Source organism: Calliphora vicina, chromosome 3 (assembly GCF_958450345.1).
Source record: "Calliphora vicina chromosome 3, idCalVici1.1, whole genome shotgun sequence".
In the NCBI taxonomy this organism is placed as follows: Eukaryota; Metazoa; Arthropoda; class Insecta; order Diptera; family Calliphoridae; genus Calliphora; species Calliphora vicina.
In genome coordinates, this window is record NC_088782.1 from 21,487,263 (window position 1) to 21,506,984 (window position 19,722).

Consider the following 19,722-nt stretch of genomic DNA (forward strand, 5'->3'; position numbering starts at 1 on the left):
TTGATGATTTTAAATAGGAAACTTCTCGAAAGCATGCCTGACAGAATTATTGAAGATTTGGATCCCGAAGATATCTGGGGTCTGCAGAAAATTGATTTCAACAGACAGACAGACGGACATGGCTTAATCGACTTCGCTATCTATAAGGATCCAGAATATATATACTTTATAGGGTCGGAAAGTTATATTGTGGAAATTTCAAACGGAATGACAAACTTATATGTATATACCTTTCTCACGAAGGTGAAGAGTATAAAAATTAGTAATACGAATCTTTTAACAGAAATATTTTCAACTGAATTTTATAGAAAGTATGCAAATTAATACAAAAATAGATTTTTTAAGCTTTTTTTTGGTAAATCTAAGCTAAATCTAAATTAAATTTCAATTATTGAAACAGTAATCAAAAGTTACTGATCACAAGTTAATATCCAGGTTTTAATGAAAATTTAAAAAATCTATAAACGAATCCTTTACTTTCATTCGATATCCTTCACGGATAGTTACTGTAAAATTGTCTTAAAATTTTGCATCGCTTAGTTTTATTTTTATGCCAAGGTTTAATATTAATATTTAAACATATCACTCAAAAACTCCAATTCGAACTTTTCTGAACTGAAATTGAAAGATCTTGGATTCCATGTCTATTGGAATATAAAGCTCATACATTTTCTCATTAGACTGTCTATACAAATCGGTTTTGAAATATTGGGTTTCCCAAATATTATTAAGGGCCATTATTACAACTTGGCTTTAAGTTCGTAATAGTAAAGGGTAACTTTAAGTAATAGAAAAAGGTAGCTTTAAGTTACCTTTTACTATTACGAACATAAAGGCAAGTTTTAATAATGGCCCTTAATAATATTTATGGAGAATAGAATTTAATAAAATAAAAACTTAACTAAAATTTAGCATTAACTACAGGTCATAATTTTGTGGTTTAATTTAACTACAGACCTATTTTGATAGTTCTAATTTTATGTTAAGTTTTCATTGTAAAGGGCCACAATTTTTGTTATAACAAATAAACAATAATGTTAAGATTCTGGAGCTTCTTCAATGGAATTCTAATTCCAGAGAAAGATTCTTAAAAAATTTATGTATATATATGCTATAAAGTATCAAATATTTATTTGATTTTTATTATTATATTTCCTATAGCTTTAATTTGGTTTATAATTTCTTTAGCTGAGACTTATCGTACTCCATTTGATTTTGCTGAATGAGAATCTGAATTAGTATCAAGCTTATGCTCGTCTAAAATTAATTGGAACTGGAATGTAGACAATTGGCAACAATATGCATTTAAGGGTTAAGTAGTAATATTTTATTGAACTATATTTTCCAATGAACATTTTCAGCTCCTAAATTTTTAACTAAATTGATTTAATTAGATACATAGTACATATTTATATTTAAAAAAAGATTCATTCATTCATTCATTCATGGCTGGTTTCCATAAAACCGTGAACTCCATTTCTTTAACTTTACCCAAATCCAACATCCATACCGAGCCATTTTTGGCCTTGGTCAAAATATCAATCATATTTACCGCACATACTTCGGCACTTTGTTTCTTGACAAAGGCAAAACGTTGGGCCATAGGTCCAGCATAATCGGTTAAAGTTTCCTTGCCACGTATCGAAGATAATAATGCAGTATCGGTAAAGCCGGGACACATGGTAACCAAACTAACGCCAGTATGGGCAAAGTACAAAGGATTCTGCAAATTTTAAATAAATATTAAATATTTTGAATTATTATGTTTTGGTTAAACATACAGCTAAAGCTCTGGTAAATGCTGTCAAACCACATTTAGCCGCTGAATATATGGCAAACATGCCACTTGGTTCCAAGCCAGCCACTGATGATATATTCACTATCAAACCACCCCGACCACCTTTCGATTTGTCCATGTAATCCAATGCAATAAGAGTGCTATGTATGACACCAGTCTGCAGCACCAACCAAACCGAATAGAACAGAACAACACACAAACGAAAACAACAAACATGTATATGGCACAGAAAATTGTAAGATATTAAATAACAACAACTTACCAAATTAATATCAATGGTAAGATCGATATAACGATCATCCATTAAACCGCAACCATTAACAACAACATCTATAGTAGAGTCTAGTTTTGTGGCGGCTAATTTGAAAGCCTCCACAATACTTTGACGCTTTGTTATATCGATGGGAATATACGTTAGACATGAATCTGTATAGCTGCTTTCGAGGGTTTTTAAAACGTCCGTATTTATGTGAAGATCACAGATCACCAAATGCTGCAGAGATGCACGCACCAAAATGAATTAATTTTAGTAGTCAGTTGATATTGCACAATAAATATGTACTATTGTAGACACTTTACCTTGACTTGCTTTTTTAAAAATGCTTCCAAGCATTTTTGCCCTATACCACCAAAACCACCAATGTAAATAATATTTTTACCCTTTAAATCCATTTTAGTACTTTTCGTTATAGAGAGGTTAAATTATTTGGTTTAAAAAAACTTTCGTTCAATTTTAATGAATTAGTTAGTACTTAACAGTTGAATGCTTGACTAGCAAGTGTAGTTTTAATAAAATTTTGCAATAATTTTGATTTTTTTTTATATTAAAACTGTTTTTTTGCATGGGTATTCTAACGTTTTTTTGGTTGCATTTTCTATTTATTTTGTGTGTTTTTAGTATTTTCCTTAAATACTTAACAGCTATTAGCTGCTTTGTATTTGATTTTTAAATACTGGTTTTCAAGCTTTTAAGAAATTTGATAATATTTGTGCGGTTTAAAAAGCTTGGTTAGATTTCTATTCGTTTATAATATGTAGAGTTTCTGCTATAGATAGTTTGGGACAGTTTTTGAGAGTTTTTTCAATTGTTTTTATGTTTTGTGTTTAACTTAGCGGTATGCTAAACCAGGTTTATTTAACAAGTAAAAAAACTAGACCTTAGAGATGAAACCATATAGCAAAGAAGGAGATGTTCGGACTGTAAATTACCACAGATCTATATAATCATTGTTTTTATACCCTTCACCTTCGTGAGAAGGGTATATATAAGTTTGTCATTTCGTTTGTAATTTCTACATTTTTCATTTCCGACCCTATAAAGTATATATATTCTGGATCGTTATAGATAGCGGAATCGATATAGCCATGTCCGTCTGTGTGTTGAAATCAACTTTCCGAAGCCCCCAAATAACTTACATACACGATTCATACATCAATATCTCCGAAATTCTTCTGGCTCGGTCGCTATTTAAAGAAAATCGGTCCACAAATGGCTGAGATATAAGGAAAAAACTAGGACAACCTCGATTTTTGACCTATTTTTGACCTATATCTGGATTACTAAGTCATTAATATAGACAATATGGATATCTAATGATAGATATTTCAAAGACCTTTGCAACGACGTATATAAGACCAAAGTAAGTTGGACATACAATGGGTCAAAATCGGAAAAAAATATTTTTTAACCCGAATTTTTTTACATATCCTTTAATCTGTTCATATATTGTGTTTTAATCGGTTCAGTAGTTTCGGAGTTATAATAATAAATCGAAGCAAAAAATATATTTTTTACGTGAAAATAGCAATTTTTTTTGTTTTAAAAAAATCATGAAAAAACGAAAACGTCAGAAATTGTTCAGATTTATTTCTTTAACGCAAAGCCACATATACTAGGAACAAAATGAGATATTGATCATAAATATGGATGGATTCTTTTCGAATTTATTCACAATTAAGTGAATTCGCTCATTTTCACAAAATTTTGCATATTTGTTTGATATATATAAAATTGTTCTTCTTTCGATTGATTGAATTTTTCAAAACATTTTCGCCATGCTATTTACAAATTTTCACATATATATTGTGTTCAAATCGGCTCAGTTCGGAGTTATAATAAAAAATTTAAGCAAAAAAATAGATTTTTTATGTAAAAATAACAATTTTTGTTTTAAAAAAATCATGAAAAATCGAAAACTTCAGAAATTGTTCAGATTTATTACTTTATCGCAAAGCCACAAGTAATAGGAATAAAATGAGATATTGATCATAAATATCGATGGATTATTTTCGAATTTATTCACAATTAAGTGAATTCACTCATTTTCACAAAAATTAGCTATTTTCACGTGAAAATTTTATTTTTTGCTTCAATTTATTGTTATAACTCCGAAACTGCTGGGCCGATAAAAAGGCAATATATAAAAACGGATTAAAGGTTATGTAAATCTAAACTTTTCTAAGTTTATTTTAATAATATCGGACTAAAACTTTCTGATTTATCATAAATTATGTGAGAAATGTCTAAAAAAAATCACAATTTTATAACAAAAAATTTAAAAAAAAAAAACTTCTATCAAAATATATCAAAAATTTTTAGTGGTTTAAAAAGCCTATAAAATTATGTCGATTTTGTTACCGCTAGCGTTACCTTTTATACATTTCAAATCGGTTAATCAGCATTGTTTTACTGAAAATTGGAACAGTCTAAAACAGTTTGAATAACATTTTCAGCTAACTTTGCTTAACTTTAACAAATAATGAATTTGAAAAAAATCCTTATCAGTCTTTTTTATTATTATTATTCTTAAAACGCTTTTACTACTTTCACTTTAAAATAATGATAATTATTTTTGTTTGTTTTGTTATTTAGATAAAATAAAATTTAAAATGTATTTATGCTGTATAATTGCTTAATTATTTATTAGTTTGTCTTTAAAAACTTAAGTTATTTTAAAATGTTAATTACAATTTGTGTTAAGTATTAATGAAAATGTATTGTAATTACTTAAATAGGTATATAATTTTCATTGATTACTATTCAATGTGGGCTTCCACATTATGGGCATTTCAACTTCAGACATTTCACCCAAATCCAATAACCACACCGAACCGAGCTTATTAATTGCCACTGCTTTGACTACATTTTTTGCACATGCCTCGGCACTTTGACGTTTAATGTTGGCAAATCTTTGCACCATGGGACCAGCATATTCACGTAATGTTGTCTTGTCTTGAAGATTCTCTAGCAGTGCGGTTTCAGTAAGACCGGGACAAATGGTTATAAAATTCACTTGTGTATGATGAAAATAAAGAGGATTCTGAGGAATAAGTGTAAAGAAAATTTATAATGAATGAGAAAAATATGAAAATAAAATTTATTTTACCGCCATGGATCTGCTGAAAGCTGTAACACCATGTTTGGCAGCCGAATAGATGGCAAACATGCCAGTAGTTTCTATACCCGCTATGGAGGAAATATTTACAATGGTACCACCACGACCACCTTTCGATTTGTCCATGTAATTTAAAGCAATCATTGAACTTTGTATAACGCCACGCTTAAAAAAATTAATAAATAATTGACTTAATTAGAAGATTTTATTTTAGAAATGTTTAACTAAATTTTAAAGTTAAATATTTTAAAAAAGTTCAAATATTAGAAACAAAAATCTGCCTAAAGAATTAATTCTTAATTCAATTTTTAAAATTATATTAATATATCCTCTTAACAATTCATCACGAATTAATTCGTTGCCTTAATTCCATTGTACTTGCAACATATTGAATTCATTCCTTTGAAAAGTTTTCCTTAATTCAAATCCATAATTAAATATGTTAATAATTCAAATCATAGAGGGAACATATAACTTAATGATGCATTGTTTGCACAAATTTTCGGCATCACTGCCAACAATTTGCATTAAAAAACGTTTGACGTAAAGCAATAATCGCAAATATGCTTTTTCGAAAGCTAAACTTTTAATTTGCTGCAGTGATGCAATCATACTGAATTTACGAACAGACCCATTCTCACCACTTTAGTTTCTGACAGCAGAGTTAGATCATTGACAGGAGAGTTTCCGCCCTCTGTCTATTCTCTATGATTCAAATTTTTTTCAATTTAAATCTATTACAAAAAGGCTTAAGTCAATTTTTTTTAATTCATTTTGTAAATTATTAAAAACAAAACCAAAAGAAATTGAATGAAGAACAATTGATGAAAATTTAATCGTTTAAAGTTGAATGAATTCTGTTATGAATTAATTCCATTATGAGTTAATCAATTCAACAATGAATGAATTCTGTTTAAATAAAAGCCTTTGAATAATGCTAAAGATTTAGTTTTTGAGAATGGAAATTCTGAAATTTTTTATTCCGAATTAAGATTTTTATGTTATTTTTTTTATATTTAAGCTCAAACATTAATGAATTCGAAGGCTCTGCCTATGAGCAATACTAATTTATAGAGTCCGACCGAAACTGTTTTTTTAGGGACAAACCCGAATTTCTGAAATAATTTAATCTTTCTGAAATAAAAATCTTAATTTGTCATAACTACCTTTATATGGTGGACTTTTCTTAAATTTCATTATATATTGGGTGTATGACTTATATGTCTATATGGGGTAATAACTTATGTCATTTTGAAGGGTACATATCTGTCATTTATTCTCACTTAATTATTGATCATTAAAGTGCAAACAACAAAGTTTTTTTTGTCGAATTTTGTACCAACAAAGCGTTATATGCGGGAAGTTTTGCTTTATTTCTTTACTTTGAAAGAAGTAAGAGAGCTATATTCGAGAGCTTCACCAAATTATACTTCAAAATACAAATTTTAAAAATTTTTAGGTAAATTTTTTTTTTTACAAAGTTTTTTTTTAATTTTTTTGTTCGATTTTTAAATTATTTTTTTAAATTTTTTTTTTTGTGTGAAAAAAATTCGGTTTAAAAAATATTTTTTCCGATTTTTACCCATTGTAGGTCCAACTTACTATGGTCTTATATATGTCGTTGCAAAAGTCTTTGAAATATCTATCATTAGATATCCATATTGTCTATATTAATGACTTAGTAATCCAGATATAGTTCAAAAATAGGTCAAAAATCGAGGTTGTCCTGGTTTTTTCTCATATCTCAGCCATTTGTGGACCGATTTTGCTGATAGAAAACTTCTCGAAAGCATGTCTGACAGAATTATTGAAGATTTGGATCCCGAAGATATTTGGGGTCTTCAGAAAACTGATTTCAACAGACAGACGGACGGAAAATTATATTGTGAAAATAACAAACGGAATGACAAATAACGGGTATAAAAAGTGACGCTGAAGCACACCGATTGCTCACCAAGGCTTATAGTGAATATGTTCCATCGGTTTCAATGTGCGAGAGAAGAAGTAGTGATTTTGACACGGAAGACAAAGATTGCCCAGGCCAGCCAAAAAAGTCTGAAGACAAAGAATTTAAGGCTAATACCATGAAGATTGTTGCAAAACTCAACAAGAACTTGCAAAATCATTGGGAGCTACTCAAGAAGCTATTTCAAACCGTTTTGCGAGCTGCTGGATTCATCCAAAAGCATACGAATTAAAGACGAGAGAGCTTGAAAGACGATTTTGCATGTCCGAAATGGCGCAAAGGTAATTTTCTGTATTTGGTGGAAGCAAAAGGGTCCTATCTATTATGAGCTGCTGAAATCTGACCAAACCATCACAGGGAATCTGTACCGAACGCAACTGATTCGTTTGAAATGAGAATGGGCCGAAAAACGATCCGAATATGCGCCCATACATGAAAAGTAATATTCCATGATGACAACGCTCGGCCACATTATGCAATATCTGTTAAAAACTATTTAGAATAAAGTGGTTGGGAAGTTTTGCCTCACCCGATTATAGTCCAGACCATGCCCCGTCCGTCTACTATTTGTTTCGATCGATGCTAAACGCTCTCTCTCTGGAATACGCTTCACTTTGTAACAGTGTATCCGATATGAGCTTTATTCGTTCTTGGCCTCAAAACATGAGCAGTTCTTTTAGCTCGGAATCCATATGTTGCCAGAAAGATGGGAAAATGGCATGGCTAACAATAGCCAATACTTTGAATAAATTTATATTGTACAAATGTTTCAAATGAAGTTGAAAAAATCCTGCATATTTAAGTCATACACCCAATATTTTCATCTTGAACGAAAGATGGATTTTTTAAGCAAATTACATTTCTGGATGGTTTTAAAATATCTATTGGTTTGCTTAGATCTTTTTTTAATAACCCAGCAAAAACTTTGTGAATTTTGGTAATGACAACTAGTTCCCACACCCATTATTTTATAATGAGTGGTCATTACCCAGCACATTATTTTATTTAGTAGAGTAGGTACTTATTGTTATACAGGTTGGTAATGAACTTTTGGGTCATTTGGCACGCATATGCTATTTGTAGTGCAGAGATAAGTCAATAGGTCATTTTATACATCCCACATAGCCTATCGTGAAGTCAATTGTCACTTAACTGTCTCTAAGTAATCTAGTGACTACATTCACTTTAAACGTTTAGTTTATACTGCACTTTTTTGTGAGTAATTCGGTTTTATTAAAATTGTGTTGATATAATTCTCATATAGTTTATTTTCTTTTTGCTTAAATATACTGACATAACATGTAACCTAGCTTGAAGTCAATTATCACTTTAGTGTCTCCAATAAACCAAGAGTTAGTCACTTTAAACGTTTATTTTGTACTGCACTTTGAAAACTAGTTATTTTATCAACCAGAAGTAATATATGTTAAAATAACTAGTTATGAAGCTGTTCAAGTAACCAATTAGGTAGCTAGTAAGGTAACTGACTATATGTAGCCAGTATGTGAATCCAATGCGTCGTTGGCTACTTTGGACCAGCTATCATACAGTCGCATTGTAATCCAAAGGGTCAATTGACCCCCTGCTTAGGATATACACGTGCAAAAATAACTAATCACGTAGCTACACGCAGAGAAAAAATATAGTTGGGCATGGTTACTGTAACCATTTAAATATTGTTACAAGTTTTTTAACTATATTATAGTCACAGTAACCATTTACATGATTGTGGTAACCATAATATGGTTAATTTACGATTCACATGATTGTCTCAACCATATATATGGTTACAGTAAACATATATATGTTTGTGACAACCATTTATATGATGAAGGACTTATCATATTATGGTGCTCTCGGCTTAAGGCTTATCATAATCTGAGAACAACATATTATGATAAAATTATTCATCATAAATATGGTTGCCACAAACATATATATGTTTACTGTAACCATATATATGGTTGAGACAATCATGTGAATCGTAAGTTAACCATATTATGGTTACCACAATCATGTAAATGGTTACTGTGACTATAATATAGTTTAAAAAACTTGTAACACTATATAAATGGTTACAGTAACCATGCCCAATTATATTTTTTCTCTGCGTGTAGGTATGTACTAGTTGTCACCCTAATAGCCCAATTATGAATAAAAAATTCCCCGGGAGTTTGTTCCCAGGGAGTTTTTCCTCATTGAATTTGAATAGGAAAAATGGGAAAAGGGGAAAAAAACTCCCGGGGAATTTTTATTCATAATTGGGCTGTAACTGATAGGTAAAATCGCTAGTTCGGGATAGTCTCCTAGAACTGCTGCAATACGTAGAGCAGTGAGTAAGCAGATAGACTTTCAAACACAAAAAACAATCTATAGATGTTTATGTTTCAATATTACATAATCTATGTTTTTATGTTTTTTTCGTGTTATCGATATTTCGTCCAAAAACACAAAAGCAAATTTTGGTCATAATACAAAACGAATATTCAAACGAACTCAAATATTTTGGTTAAAAAAAAACACAATAAAATTTCCATGTTAATTAAATAATTAATTCCTCTAATATAATTTTTTTATTAAACTTATCTATGATAATTATTTACTCTGCTAATCTTATCTAAAATTTCTAAATCACGTTACTTTCAATTTGTTTATGTTCCATGAACTAAATATTTCTATTTACTTACCAAATTAATATCTATAGTCAAGTCCAAATGTCTATCATTCATTAGACCACAACCGTTAACCACAATATCAATATTATCCAATATTTCGTTAGCTTGTTTATAGGCATTTTCTAAACTCTCCGTTTTCGTTACATCTACCTGTATATAGCGAATTTCGCTGGATTTATACGCACTCTGCAAGTGTTTCAAAACATCTGTATTTTCTTTCAAATCGAATATGATTACATTTTTAATATTTCTTTTCAAAAACTCTTCCACGCATTTTTGACCAATGCCGCCGAAACCGCCTAGATAAATTAAATTTTTATTATCCAACTCCATTTCTTATGCTGATAAGTTTTGCTTAATATTTCTTTTAAAATAGTTTGCAAATAAATGAACTCTAAAGAAACAATTTTACGCAGATAGATAGATATACACTTGTTTCAAGAACAAATGCTTTTTTAAACTGCATTTAGAAAACTTCGACAGCTGACTTTACAGAAAAAAGCAAAACTATAAAAAACCTCTCGAGTTGATAAGAAAAAAACATCAAAGTTGCCAGAAGTATGTTTATAAAGATTTACTGCTTTGTAAAAGTATTTGTTCCAATGAGGACGATTTTCTGAAAATCTTTCAACGATATTATGAAATTTAACAAAAGCAAGCTTATACAAGAGAATATAAAAAAACAATAGACGAAACAATACAAAATCAATAGATTTATACGAGTATAAGTTTGAAAATAAAGAACTCATTCCTCCGCTGAAAAACGTAAATCAAAAATTAAGCAGATCTTCGAATTAATCAGAATTAACAAATAAGATTAACTGTCAACTGTGTATACCCTTGTACTCTTGTATACCCACCATCAGCCGCGGATCCAAGTCAACTATTTGGGGATGGAAAATATTAAAATTGTTTCTACACTTTTCTTTTTTTTAATTTTTTATATGAAAACTTTTCGGTTTTGGGGGGGAAATGCCTATTTCACCACCTCTGGATCCGCGCCTGTCCACCATCAATATGTATTGTAGTTTTGGCCTTCTATGGGGACTTGTATCAGTTATTGTCCGAATTGTATGATTAATTTCTTAAAACTTTAAATGACTTATGACGAAATTTATGTTAATATCTTTATATCTAAATTATTTATTTACAATAAAATATTTTTCTGATATACTATTTAATTTTATTTATAAAACAAATTTTTACCTAAAAAAAACATATAAATCCTCCCCACTGGCATCACCGTTTGTTCTACATAACTGATAAGGTTTTATAGCCAGCTGTTGGTAAAAAAAAAAAAAAAAACTGTTTAATACGGCAAATAAAAGAAAACAAATGATCTACTTTTAGCACAATTTATTTTATGTCAACAATTAAACAGAAGAAGTAACAACAAATTATTTTATTCGCAATGATAAAAGAGATGCATGAATACAGTATCCGCAAATGTCATTGACAAGATCAGAAATATTGCATTTGCTCTTTCTTAAAATATAATGTCATTTAGATAAAAAAAAACTATGGATTGGGTTTTGCGACAATAATGAAAATTAAAGATCACTAATATTTCCTAACAAAAATGTTTGTTTAATTTAACATTAAAACAAATTAAACAGGCTATAACTGAAAATCTGTAAAAAAAAAAAATAAAACAAAATTGAAAATTCTTTACAATTTGTAAAAAGATTTAACATCTAATTACCGCAGTCGAACACGATCGAATACTTATTCGAACGCGCGTTTTTTTTTTTAATTTTTGGGATTCTCTTATTCGATATCGAATAAAATGTTTTGTTAATGTATATTTAACTAATAAAAATGTATTTTTATAAGATAAAATGAAAATTAATGAAAACTTAATCATCAGTGATCACTCCTATTTCTCACTAAAATCAATTTCTATACCCTTCACCAAAGTCATTCCGTTTGTAATTTCTAAATTTTTCATTTGCAACCCCACAAAGTATATATATTCTGGATCGTTACAGATAACGGAGTCGATATACAGTGAATGTCACTTAAAATCGTACACCATCGTAGTCAAATTTTATTCATTAGTTTTAGAAAGTTGATGTTTTGGAAATATTTTAAAATGCTATTTTTATATTGTGTGTGCCTATCAGAAAATTGGGTATAATTTTAATTGCCCTTATCCACAAATAAAAAAATTTGGTAAGACTGTCAGTGCCCAGAATATCAACGCTTCATTTAAAATCGTAAAGGCACTAAAAAATAGCAAATGATACCAAACAAAGTATTAGGATTATTTAATATTAATTTTAAAAGTTTTAATTATAATTTAATATAATTGTACGAATTTAAGTGAAATATGAATTTTGTTAACGAATTGAGGTTTTGTTAACTTTTTTGTTGAAGTACATATTTTTTGTTCCAATTAATAAAATGACTTAATTTTTTATATAATCACCTATTTATTGCCTGTATAATTTCATAATATTTAAAAACAAAATATGTTGTACGATTTTGAGTGACACTCACTGTATCTATGTACAGTGGTGGCCACCAATTTAAGACAAATACTTGAATTTTTTTCATCAACTGAATTTTAAGTGCGATAGAGCCAAAATAAAAGAACCTCTAAGGGTATGAAATTTATTACTAATGTTTCTAGTTTCTGAAAAATGTTTGGAAAAATCGGTAAAACATATATAGACAAAGATATGTGGAAATACGTTGACCCACCACAGCGAACATCCGCTGTTAATAACATGATATGAGCGAAACTAATGGAACTAAAAATACGAAATTTGGTCTGAATATTTTATAATAATAAAAATATAATGATATAAATGTGAGAAAATATGTTTATTTAAAAAAAAAAATTTTTGGTCAAGTTGTAGAAAAATTGTATGTGTTCGTGGTGAATATGTATGAATTGACACAATCGAATAAAACACACTTGTGTGTTAAAACAGTCCTCATGCATACATATTTGTGGAAATATTTGAAAAAATAATTGACAATTACATGGAATTTAGCAAACAATTTTTGTCTTAAATTCCTGGCCACCACTGTATGTCTGTCAGTTGAAATCAACTTTCCGTAGCCCCCAAATAACTTACATCCGGCTCGATTGCTATTTAAAATCGAGAAAATCGGCAAGGGTATATATAAGTTTGTCATTCCGTTTGTAATCTCTACATTTTTTATTTCCGACCCCACAAAGTATATATATTCTGGATCGTTATAGATAGCGTAGTCGACATAGCCATGTCCATCTGTGTGTTGAAATCAACTTTCCGAAGCCCCCAAATAACTTACAAACACGATACATCAATATCTCCGAAATTCTTCCGGCTCGGTTGCTATTTAAAATCGAGAAAATCGGTCCACAAATGGCTGAGATATAAAGAAAAACCCAGGACAACCTCAATTTTTGAACTATTTTTGAGCCATATCTGGATTACTAAATCAATAATATAGACAATATGGACATCTAATGATAGATATTTCAAAGACCTGTGCAACGACGTATATAAGACCATAGTAAGTTGGACCTACAATCAAAATCGGGAAAAATATTTTTTAACACGAATTTTTTTTTCACCAAAAAAATTGTTTAGTCATAAATTGTTTCACTAAAAAATTTAAAAAAAAATTGGAAATAAATTTTAAACAAAAATTTGGAAAAACAATTTTGAAAAAAAAAATTTTAAAATTTGTTTACCTAAAAATATTTTTAATTTGTATTTTGAAATATAATTTGGTGAAGCTTATATAAGATTCGGCACAGCCGAATATAGCTCTCTTACTTGTTTTATTTAAAATTCTATAAAATCTAAACTCGAGCTACGAATTAATTCAATTCCCAAACAAATAATTTTTTAGTTTAATTCAAAGGCTTTTATTTTAATAGAATTAATTCATAGTAGATTTCATTCAACCTTTGAATGGTTAATTTTTAAGCCACATTTTCACAATCTCTGGTTATCGTTTTTCGGGTGGGTCGATTTTTTTCACGAAAAATCGTATAGCAGTAACGCATTCTACGGAAAATTCTAAGAAATTTTCCGCAAGAAACCATAGGTTTAAAATTAAATCCTATCTTGGGCATTTCGTTTTTTATCCAATGATATTTCAGTATTAATTTGATTTGATTTTAGACCTATGGTTTCTTGAAGAAACTTTCTTAGAATTTACCGTAGATTGCGTTTCTGCTGTACGATTTTTTACTTTTTGATCGTCCATACAATTCGACCCGGCCTAATATACATACTTCCAATTAATATAATATTTGAGAACTGTCATGTCAGTATATCGTCACCATAAAAAATAATCAGAGATTGAGAAAATGGGGTTATGAGTGTTTAGAGCGGAAATAATTAAAATCTGTGATCAAAGAATTTCCCATCAAAAGTCCAGTTTTCATATAAAATTAAATTAAATCAAATTTAAACTCGTTTATAATTCGTAAAACTGAGGTTTTATAGCGAAAATAAAGTAAATCTGTAATCACAGATATTTTTAACGAAATTTATACAATGTTCTATTTATAGTTATCAACAATGTATTATTATCGGGAAAATTATTTTGTAACCCGATAACTATTTGACTAATATTAATAGAAATTAAATTATAAATCTAAATTTAATTTGGCATGTTATTTTATTATTTTTTTATTCAATCACTCAATAATTCATAAAAACAGTTGGTGTAATTTCTTTCATACCACCAACACTGCACATAAAGATGCCACCATTTTTAGGCTGTTCCATGACATTCATCATATGGACAGCACATTCTTCGGGTGTTTGCATTTTGGCCTCCATTACAATTTTCCAAATTTCCTCATTGTGTGGCACCCATTTCATCCAGTTCATATCGCGTTTATTCATCATAAGTTCGGTGGAGGTCAATCCCGGGCATATACACATGAAAGCAATACCTGTCTTATGATAGTAATGCTCGTCCTATAGTATTGAAAAGATATAACAAAATGTGATAATGGTGGTATTTTTTTGTTTTGTGTAAAGATACTAAACTTACCGCCATAGATCGTGTAAATCCTACGACACCATGTTTAGCTGCAGCATAAACACTGAATGCTGGTCCGGGTTCTAAGCCATAGACAGAGGAGATATTTACTACAATACCACCATGACCTGATTGAGTTTTGTCCATATGAGGCATGAACAGTAGGGTGGTATTAATAACACCAGTCTAAAAGTTGGCAATAAGTAAAAGGAATATAATTTTGTGTCTTGTACTCATTAATCTTTTAACTAAAGATTCTTAAATGTAAAATGTACAGATTTGAACTGAGCCTACTTACGACATCCTTAAAGTATGCTGTAATTTTAATTAAAGATAACGGAGTCGATATAGATATGACCGTCTGTATGTTGAAATCAACTTTCCGTAACCCTCAAATAACTTACATACATTATTTATACATCAATATATCCACTATAAAATCGGACTAAATTGGCTGAGATATAAGGAAAAAACCAGGACCGATTTCTTATCTATATTTGAATTACTAAGTCATTAATATAGATAATTGGATATCTAATGATAAATATTTCAAGGACCTTTGCCATAGTAAGTCGGACCTACAACGGGTCAAAATCGGAAAAAATATTTTTTAACACTAATTTTTTTTACCAAAAATTTTTTTTTCACTAATAAATTAAAAAAATAAAAATTAAAGAAATTTTTAAAAAAAAATTTTTTTCATTAAAAAATATTTCCAAAAAAAAAATTTAAATGAAAATTAAAATTTGAAACCATTTTTTTTTTAATTTTGTTTACCTAAAAATATTTAAAACAAGATTTATATTAAAACATTTAAATTTTGGGGGAAAATTTTCCCCGCTGGATCCGCTCCAGGTCTCAATTGATAGAACAAATTTATCAGGAATTTTATGAAATATGATAGCTGCGTTCCTTCTCGCCAATCAAAAATTTATAAAGGTTCCCTAATTTCGGGGGGAACACCACTAGTATATTCTAATAAAAACCTGCAATTCTGACTAATAGAACACATCAGATCTACTAATTTCATAGATATATCACAGGTCTATTCCGCTTGGAAGCTTTTATTTTTAAATTCAAACATTTTCCAGAATGAAACTATTTTACTTTTTTACGTAGAACACCAACAATATACATACTACCAGATTAATAATATATTGCTCCAAGTTTTGTAAGCCGAATCCACGTAACGCTTTCGTTTTTAAAAGAATTCACATGTTTTCGAGGATTTACTCGTTTTACTATCGAGTAAACAAACTTGTTTCAGTATACAAAATCGTTTGATTTACATCAATTTGTCAATTATTCGCTTTCGAAGATCGCACATTTTTGAAGTCACTCGATTTATAGAACAGGCGGGAGTTGTTCTTTCAAATGTAATCAGTTCCAATTCTAAGAAGAATTCTGTTACGCATTTGTACGGATTAATATGTAGAAATTAATTATGTTCTACTTAATTATACAGTACAATAAAATAAATAAATATTTACATACCAAATTAACAGCCACCGTAGTTTCAATGTCCTTATCAGCCAAAACGCCAGCACCGTTGATCAAAACATCAACATGACCGACATAGCTAACAACATGTTTCACAGCCTTAACAATACTCGTGTAATCGGCAATATTCACTTGGACAAACATTACTTTTACAGCACTATTAATAGCCTGAAGTTTTTTCAGCATTTCAACATTTTCCATGCGACCACAAACAATTAAGTACTGTAATTAAGAATTAATAGAAAAAAGCCTTTATTGCGTCCTATTCAATTTATCATTATTTATAAGATAATTTTTCCATTGTTTAGACTTACTTTAATGGGTTTCTTCACAATCATTTGGCAGACTTGATAACCGATGCCACTGAAGCCTCCAACATAGACAACATGTTTATTAGTCCAATCGAACATTTTGCAGAATAATATTCTTTCTACTGTTAATGGTATTCTTAGAACGGTTTTAGTGAAACTGTTGTTTAGAAATCTTAAATTTCACGTTTTATAGCTTTTAGTTTCTTAAATTCAAGAATGCATTTCAAGATTTGCATGCTCCATTTTCAGGTGATAAGCTATTTTAGCGTCATCGAATATTTATTTTTTTTTTTGACTGAATAAAATTAATTGTCAGTTAAGTCTGACCTAAAGATATTTTAAATTCTTTTGTTTATTAGTACCTATGTACTAAATTAAAAATGCTTATTAGAAAACAAAGGTAATTGTTTAATATATACTTAATTGAAATATAAACACATTTATATATAAATTAGTGATTAATAAGTTCTTATTTAAGTCAGTTCTTTGTTTATTTTTTTGGGGGTAGGGGGTCAATTGCTTTTATTATTAATGTTTTAAATCCTTGTAATTTGCCTAGCAATTTAGTCCGTCCGTCATGTTATAAATGAAATATTTTTTTTTTAATTTTGCATTAATTTACTTTATTTACTTTTATATGATTTTCTCTTGTTTTTTTTTAAATTTACATATGTTTTCTCTTTTATTATTTTATTAATTTGTTTTTTTTAAATTTAAGTTTTTTAAATTATTTCATCAGTTTTTGTTGATTAAAATAAATTATACATATGTATAAATATATGTGCTAATACATATTTAATTCTGGTTGTTAATAAACCATATATTCTTAGCAAAACACAACTCTACGATATACGATTGATGTAAAATAATTCATTCGTTTAACTCTTACTGCCTTACACTTCTGCATAATTTGATTCGAAAGAAAACACCTTTAAATTATAATGTACTAGTTGACCCGCCCGGCTTCGCCCGGTAGCATTTACTAATGTTAGTTCTTCAAGTTTCTCCAACCCACATACACCTGCCTGTTCTTATTTATTTGCAAAAAAAATATCTATATTTGTACTGTATACTTTAGGGAGCTTTTTTATTAATGTTGACTGGACTCAAAAAAAAAATCCGAGTTTTACCCGGAATTTTTTAATTTTTTTTCTTTATCTTCATCTCCTGAAAATTTCGAAATCAGCCAAATCCCTCCAGCGGTTCTCACGTGATGCCATTACATACATGGACCATTTCATTTTTTCAGAGTAACTTTCCTGGATATTTATCGCGTAATTCGATATTAAAGAAGCCATTCATACAAATTCAAACTAAAAATCCGACAAATTGTTTTGAAAATCTTTCACCCCTATCGCGAATCAATATTTCACATGAAATATTTTCCCTTTTCCTTTTTTCGTTCATCAACTTTGTTCACGTGAAAAAATTCCCCTTGTTGTGAAATTTTTAGATGGAATTTTGTAAACAATAAACAGCTGTTACGAACAAAATCAACTATTGTGAATGTAAAGTTAATCGTGATATTCCCGATAGCAATTTTCCCTTCGAGGGAAATGGATATTTCATGGGAACAAAATTTCACATGTTATTGCCGATAGGGGTGTTTATTTTTATTCATTCTCGATTTTTTACTTATGTACATGTCATAGTACCTCAAGTATATTGTAAGTCGAAACATACCCATACTTTTTTTGAAATCTATCATACTGTAAGATATTTCAAAAACGACAGATTTTCTAAAACGAATAGTCGAACAATTTATGTTTGGAAAATAGCTCTATTTTGTACATTGAAACAGGGGGGCTATTGTGTAATTCGATTCGAAAAAAACACTTTCGAATTTCAATTTATATACAAAATAACCCCCAGGTGGTGGTTACTCCCTAATTAGGTTCGAAAGGAAATATTTTCGAATTTCAATGTATTTAGCACACATTTTCGTTTTCGGATTGAGTTACGCAGTAACCGCCCTGTGCCTTATTCCACAAAACAACTTATCAGCTTTTCACTTATAAAATTTTTATGGTAAATTTTTTTTAAAAAAATTAAAAACTAAATTTTGAAAAAAATGTTTGGCATAAAATTTTTGTCACTAAAAAAATTAAAAACATTTTGAAAAGAAAATTAAAAAAATATTTGTTTATCTAAAAATATTTTCAAAATTTTTATTTCAAAGCAAAGAATAACAAGAAGGGAAGCCTCTCATTTTTTCTACAACAACAACTTCTCTCTCTTTTCACATACAAGTAGTATGCAAGGTTGCAAATTTAGCCATTTTCCGGCTAGATCTAGCGATTTTATTTTCATTTAGCCATAAAAAAATGGCTAGATTTAATCTTGCCGGAAGATCTAGCCATTTTATTTTGTCTTACCCTTTTTTATTTTATACTTTTCTTGATCATTTTTGGATTATTTAAAAAATAAAACAGTATTTTTTATCAAATGACAAAGATTTGATGAGAATGTTATTGGTTTTTTTGAAAACAGGCTTCGAAATTGTGTCCAAAATCAATTTTGCATTTCCTCAATGGATCCCATTTTGAATGTAAGTGCCCAGAAATTTGTTTAATTTATCGTGACGACATACTGACAGTTCTCATACAAAAATTCTATTAATTGGAAGTATATCGTTACGAAAAACGATAACCGGAAATTGAGAAAATGGGGGTTAATCTGCTAAACCCCATTAACACGAAGTCGGTAAAAATTATTTTTGACCGGATAACCGGACTTAGTGGTAATGGAGGCAAGAAATGTAATATTTATGAATTTGTATTCAGTTATTTATGGGTTTTAGCCATTTCTAGCCATTTTTAATTCAAAATCTAGCCATTTTCAGAGCTGAAGAGTTGGCAACCTTGGTAGTATGTAAATTCAACACACTTGAGAGAGAGATTTAACTTCAAAACTTTTTCTTGAAAATTGCACAAAATTGCAATTCTAACACACACTTTCACCATCACATAATATTTTTATTATTTTTTTCCACACATTTGAACCATTTAAATAACCGAAAAGCGTATATTTTTTTTGCACAAACGAAAAAAATATTTTTTTAATTTTTTTGACATTAATTTTT

General features: G+C 29.3%; 3 protein-coding genes across 3 annotated transcripts; all 3 read right to left on the reverse strand.

Annotated features, from left to right (window-relative positions):
* Positions 1 to 1,435: 1,435 nt before the first annotated feature.
* On the reverse strand, positions 1,436 to 2,488 carry LOC135954969 (alcohol dehydrogenase-like). Its single transcript, XM_065505231.1, has 4 exons — positions 2,378 to 2,488; positions 2,061 to 2,291; positions 1,782 to 1,955; positions 1,436 to 1,723 (listed from the first exon to the last, which is right to left on the reverse strand). The coding sequence occupies exons 1-4, from the start codon at positions 2,468 to 2,470 to the stop codon at positions 1,436 to 1,438; spliced, it is 786 nt and encodes a 261-aa protein (XP_065361303.1). The 5' UTR covers positions 2,471 to 2,488.
* Positions 2,489 to 4,692: 2,204 nt separating this feature from the next.
* On the reverse strand, positions 4,693 to 10,190 carry LOC135953695 (alcohol dehydrogenase-like). Its single transcript, XM_065503670.1, has 3 exons — positions 9,847 to 10,190; positions 5,185 to 5,358; positions 4,693 to 5,118 (listed from the first exon to the last, which is right to left on the reverse strand). The coding sequence occupies exons 1-3, from the start codon at positions 10,165 to 10,167 to the stop codon at positions 4,825 to 4,827; spliced, it is 789 nt and encodes a 262-aa protein (XP_065359742.1). The 5' UTR covers positions 10,168 to 10,190; the 3' UTR covers positions 4,693 to 4,824.
* A 4,050-nt stretch (positions 10,191 to 14,240) lies between these two features.
* On the reverse strand, positions 14,241 to 16,810 carry Fbp2 (Fat body protein 2). The gene is made up of 4 exons (XM_065504447.1): positions 16,644 to 16,810; positions 16,324 to 16,551; positions 14,842 to 15,015; positions 14,241 to 14,765 (listed from the first exon to the last, which is right to left on the reverse strand). Exons 1-4 carry the CDS (start codon positions 16,737 to 16,739, stop codon positions 14,484 to 14,486), a joined length of 780 nt encoding a protein of 259 aa, XP_065360519.1. The 5' UTR covers positions 16,740 to 16,810; the 3' UTR covers positions 14,241 to 14,483.
* Between the last annotated feature and the right edge of the window lie 2,912 nt (positions 16,811 to 19,722).

What these genes read in the sequence shown, in the direction of transcription:
- LOC135953695 (XM_065503670.1), bottom strand. Translation starts at nt 10,167, where the DNA reads ATGGAGTTGGATAATAAAAATTTAATTTATCTAGGCGGTTTCGGCGGC. An exon ending in TGACTATAGATATTAATTTG is followed by an intron (nt 5,359 to 9,846) that starts GTAAGTAAATAG and finishes AATTTTTTTAAG; the next exon opens with CGTGGCGTTATACAAAGTTC. An exon ending in CTTTCAGCAGATCCATGGCG is followed by an intron (nt 5,119 to 5,184) that starts GTAAAATAAATT and finishes CTTATTCCTCAG; the next exon opens with AATCCTCTTTATTTTCATCA.
- Fbp2 (XM_065504447.1), bottom strand. Translation starts at nt 16,739, where the DNA reads ATGTTCGATTGGACTAATAAACATGTTGTCTATGTTGGAGGCTTCAGT. An exon ending in TTGTGAAGAAACCCATTAAA is followed by an intron (nt 16,552 to 16,643) that starts GTAAGTCTAAAC and finishes TCTTAATTACAG; the next exon opens with TACTTAATTGTTTGTGGTCG. An exon ending in CTACGGTGGCTGTTAATTTG is followed by an intron (nt 15,016 to 16,323) that starts GTATGTAAATAT and finishes GCCAACTTTTAG; the next exon opens with ACTGGTGTTATTAATACCAC.
- LOC135954969 (XM_065505231.1), bottom strand. Translation starts at nt 2,470, where the DNA reads ATGGATTTAAAGGGTAAAAATATTATTTACATTGGTGGTTTTGGTGGT. An exon ending in TTACCATTGATATTAATTTG is followed by an intron (nt 1,956 to 2,060) that starts GTAAGTTGTTGT and finishes TTGGTGCTGCAG; the next exon opens with ACTGGTGTCATACATAGCAC. An exon ending in CATTTACCAGAGCTTTAGCT is followed by an intron (nt 1,724 to 1,781) that starts GTATGTTTAACC and finishes TAAAATTTGCAG; the next exon opens with AATCCTTTGTACTTTGCCCA.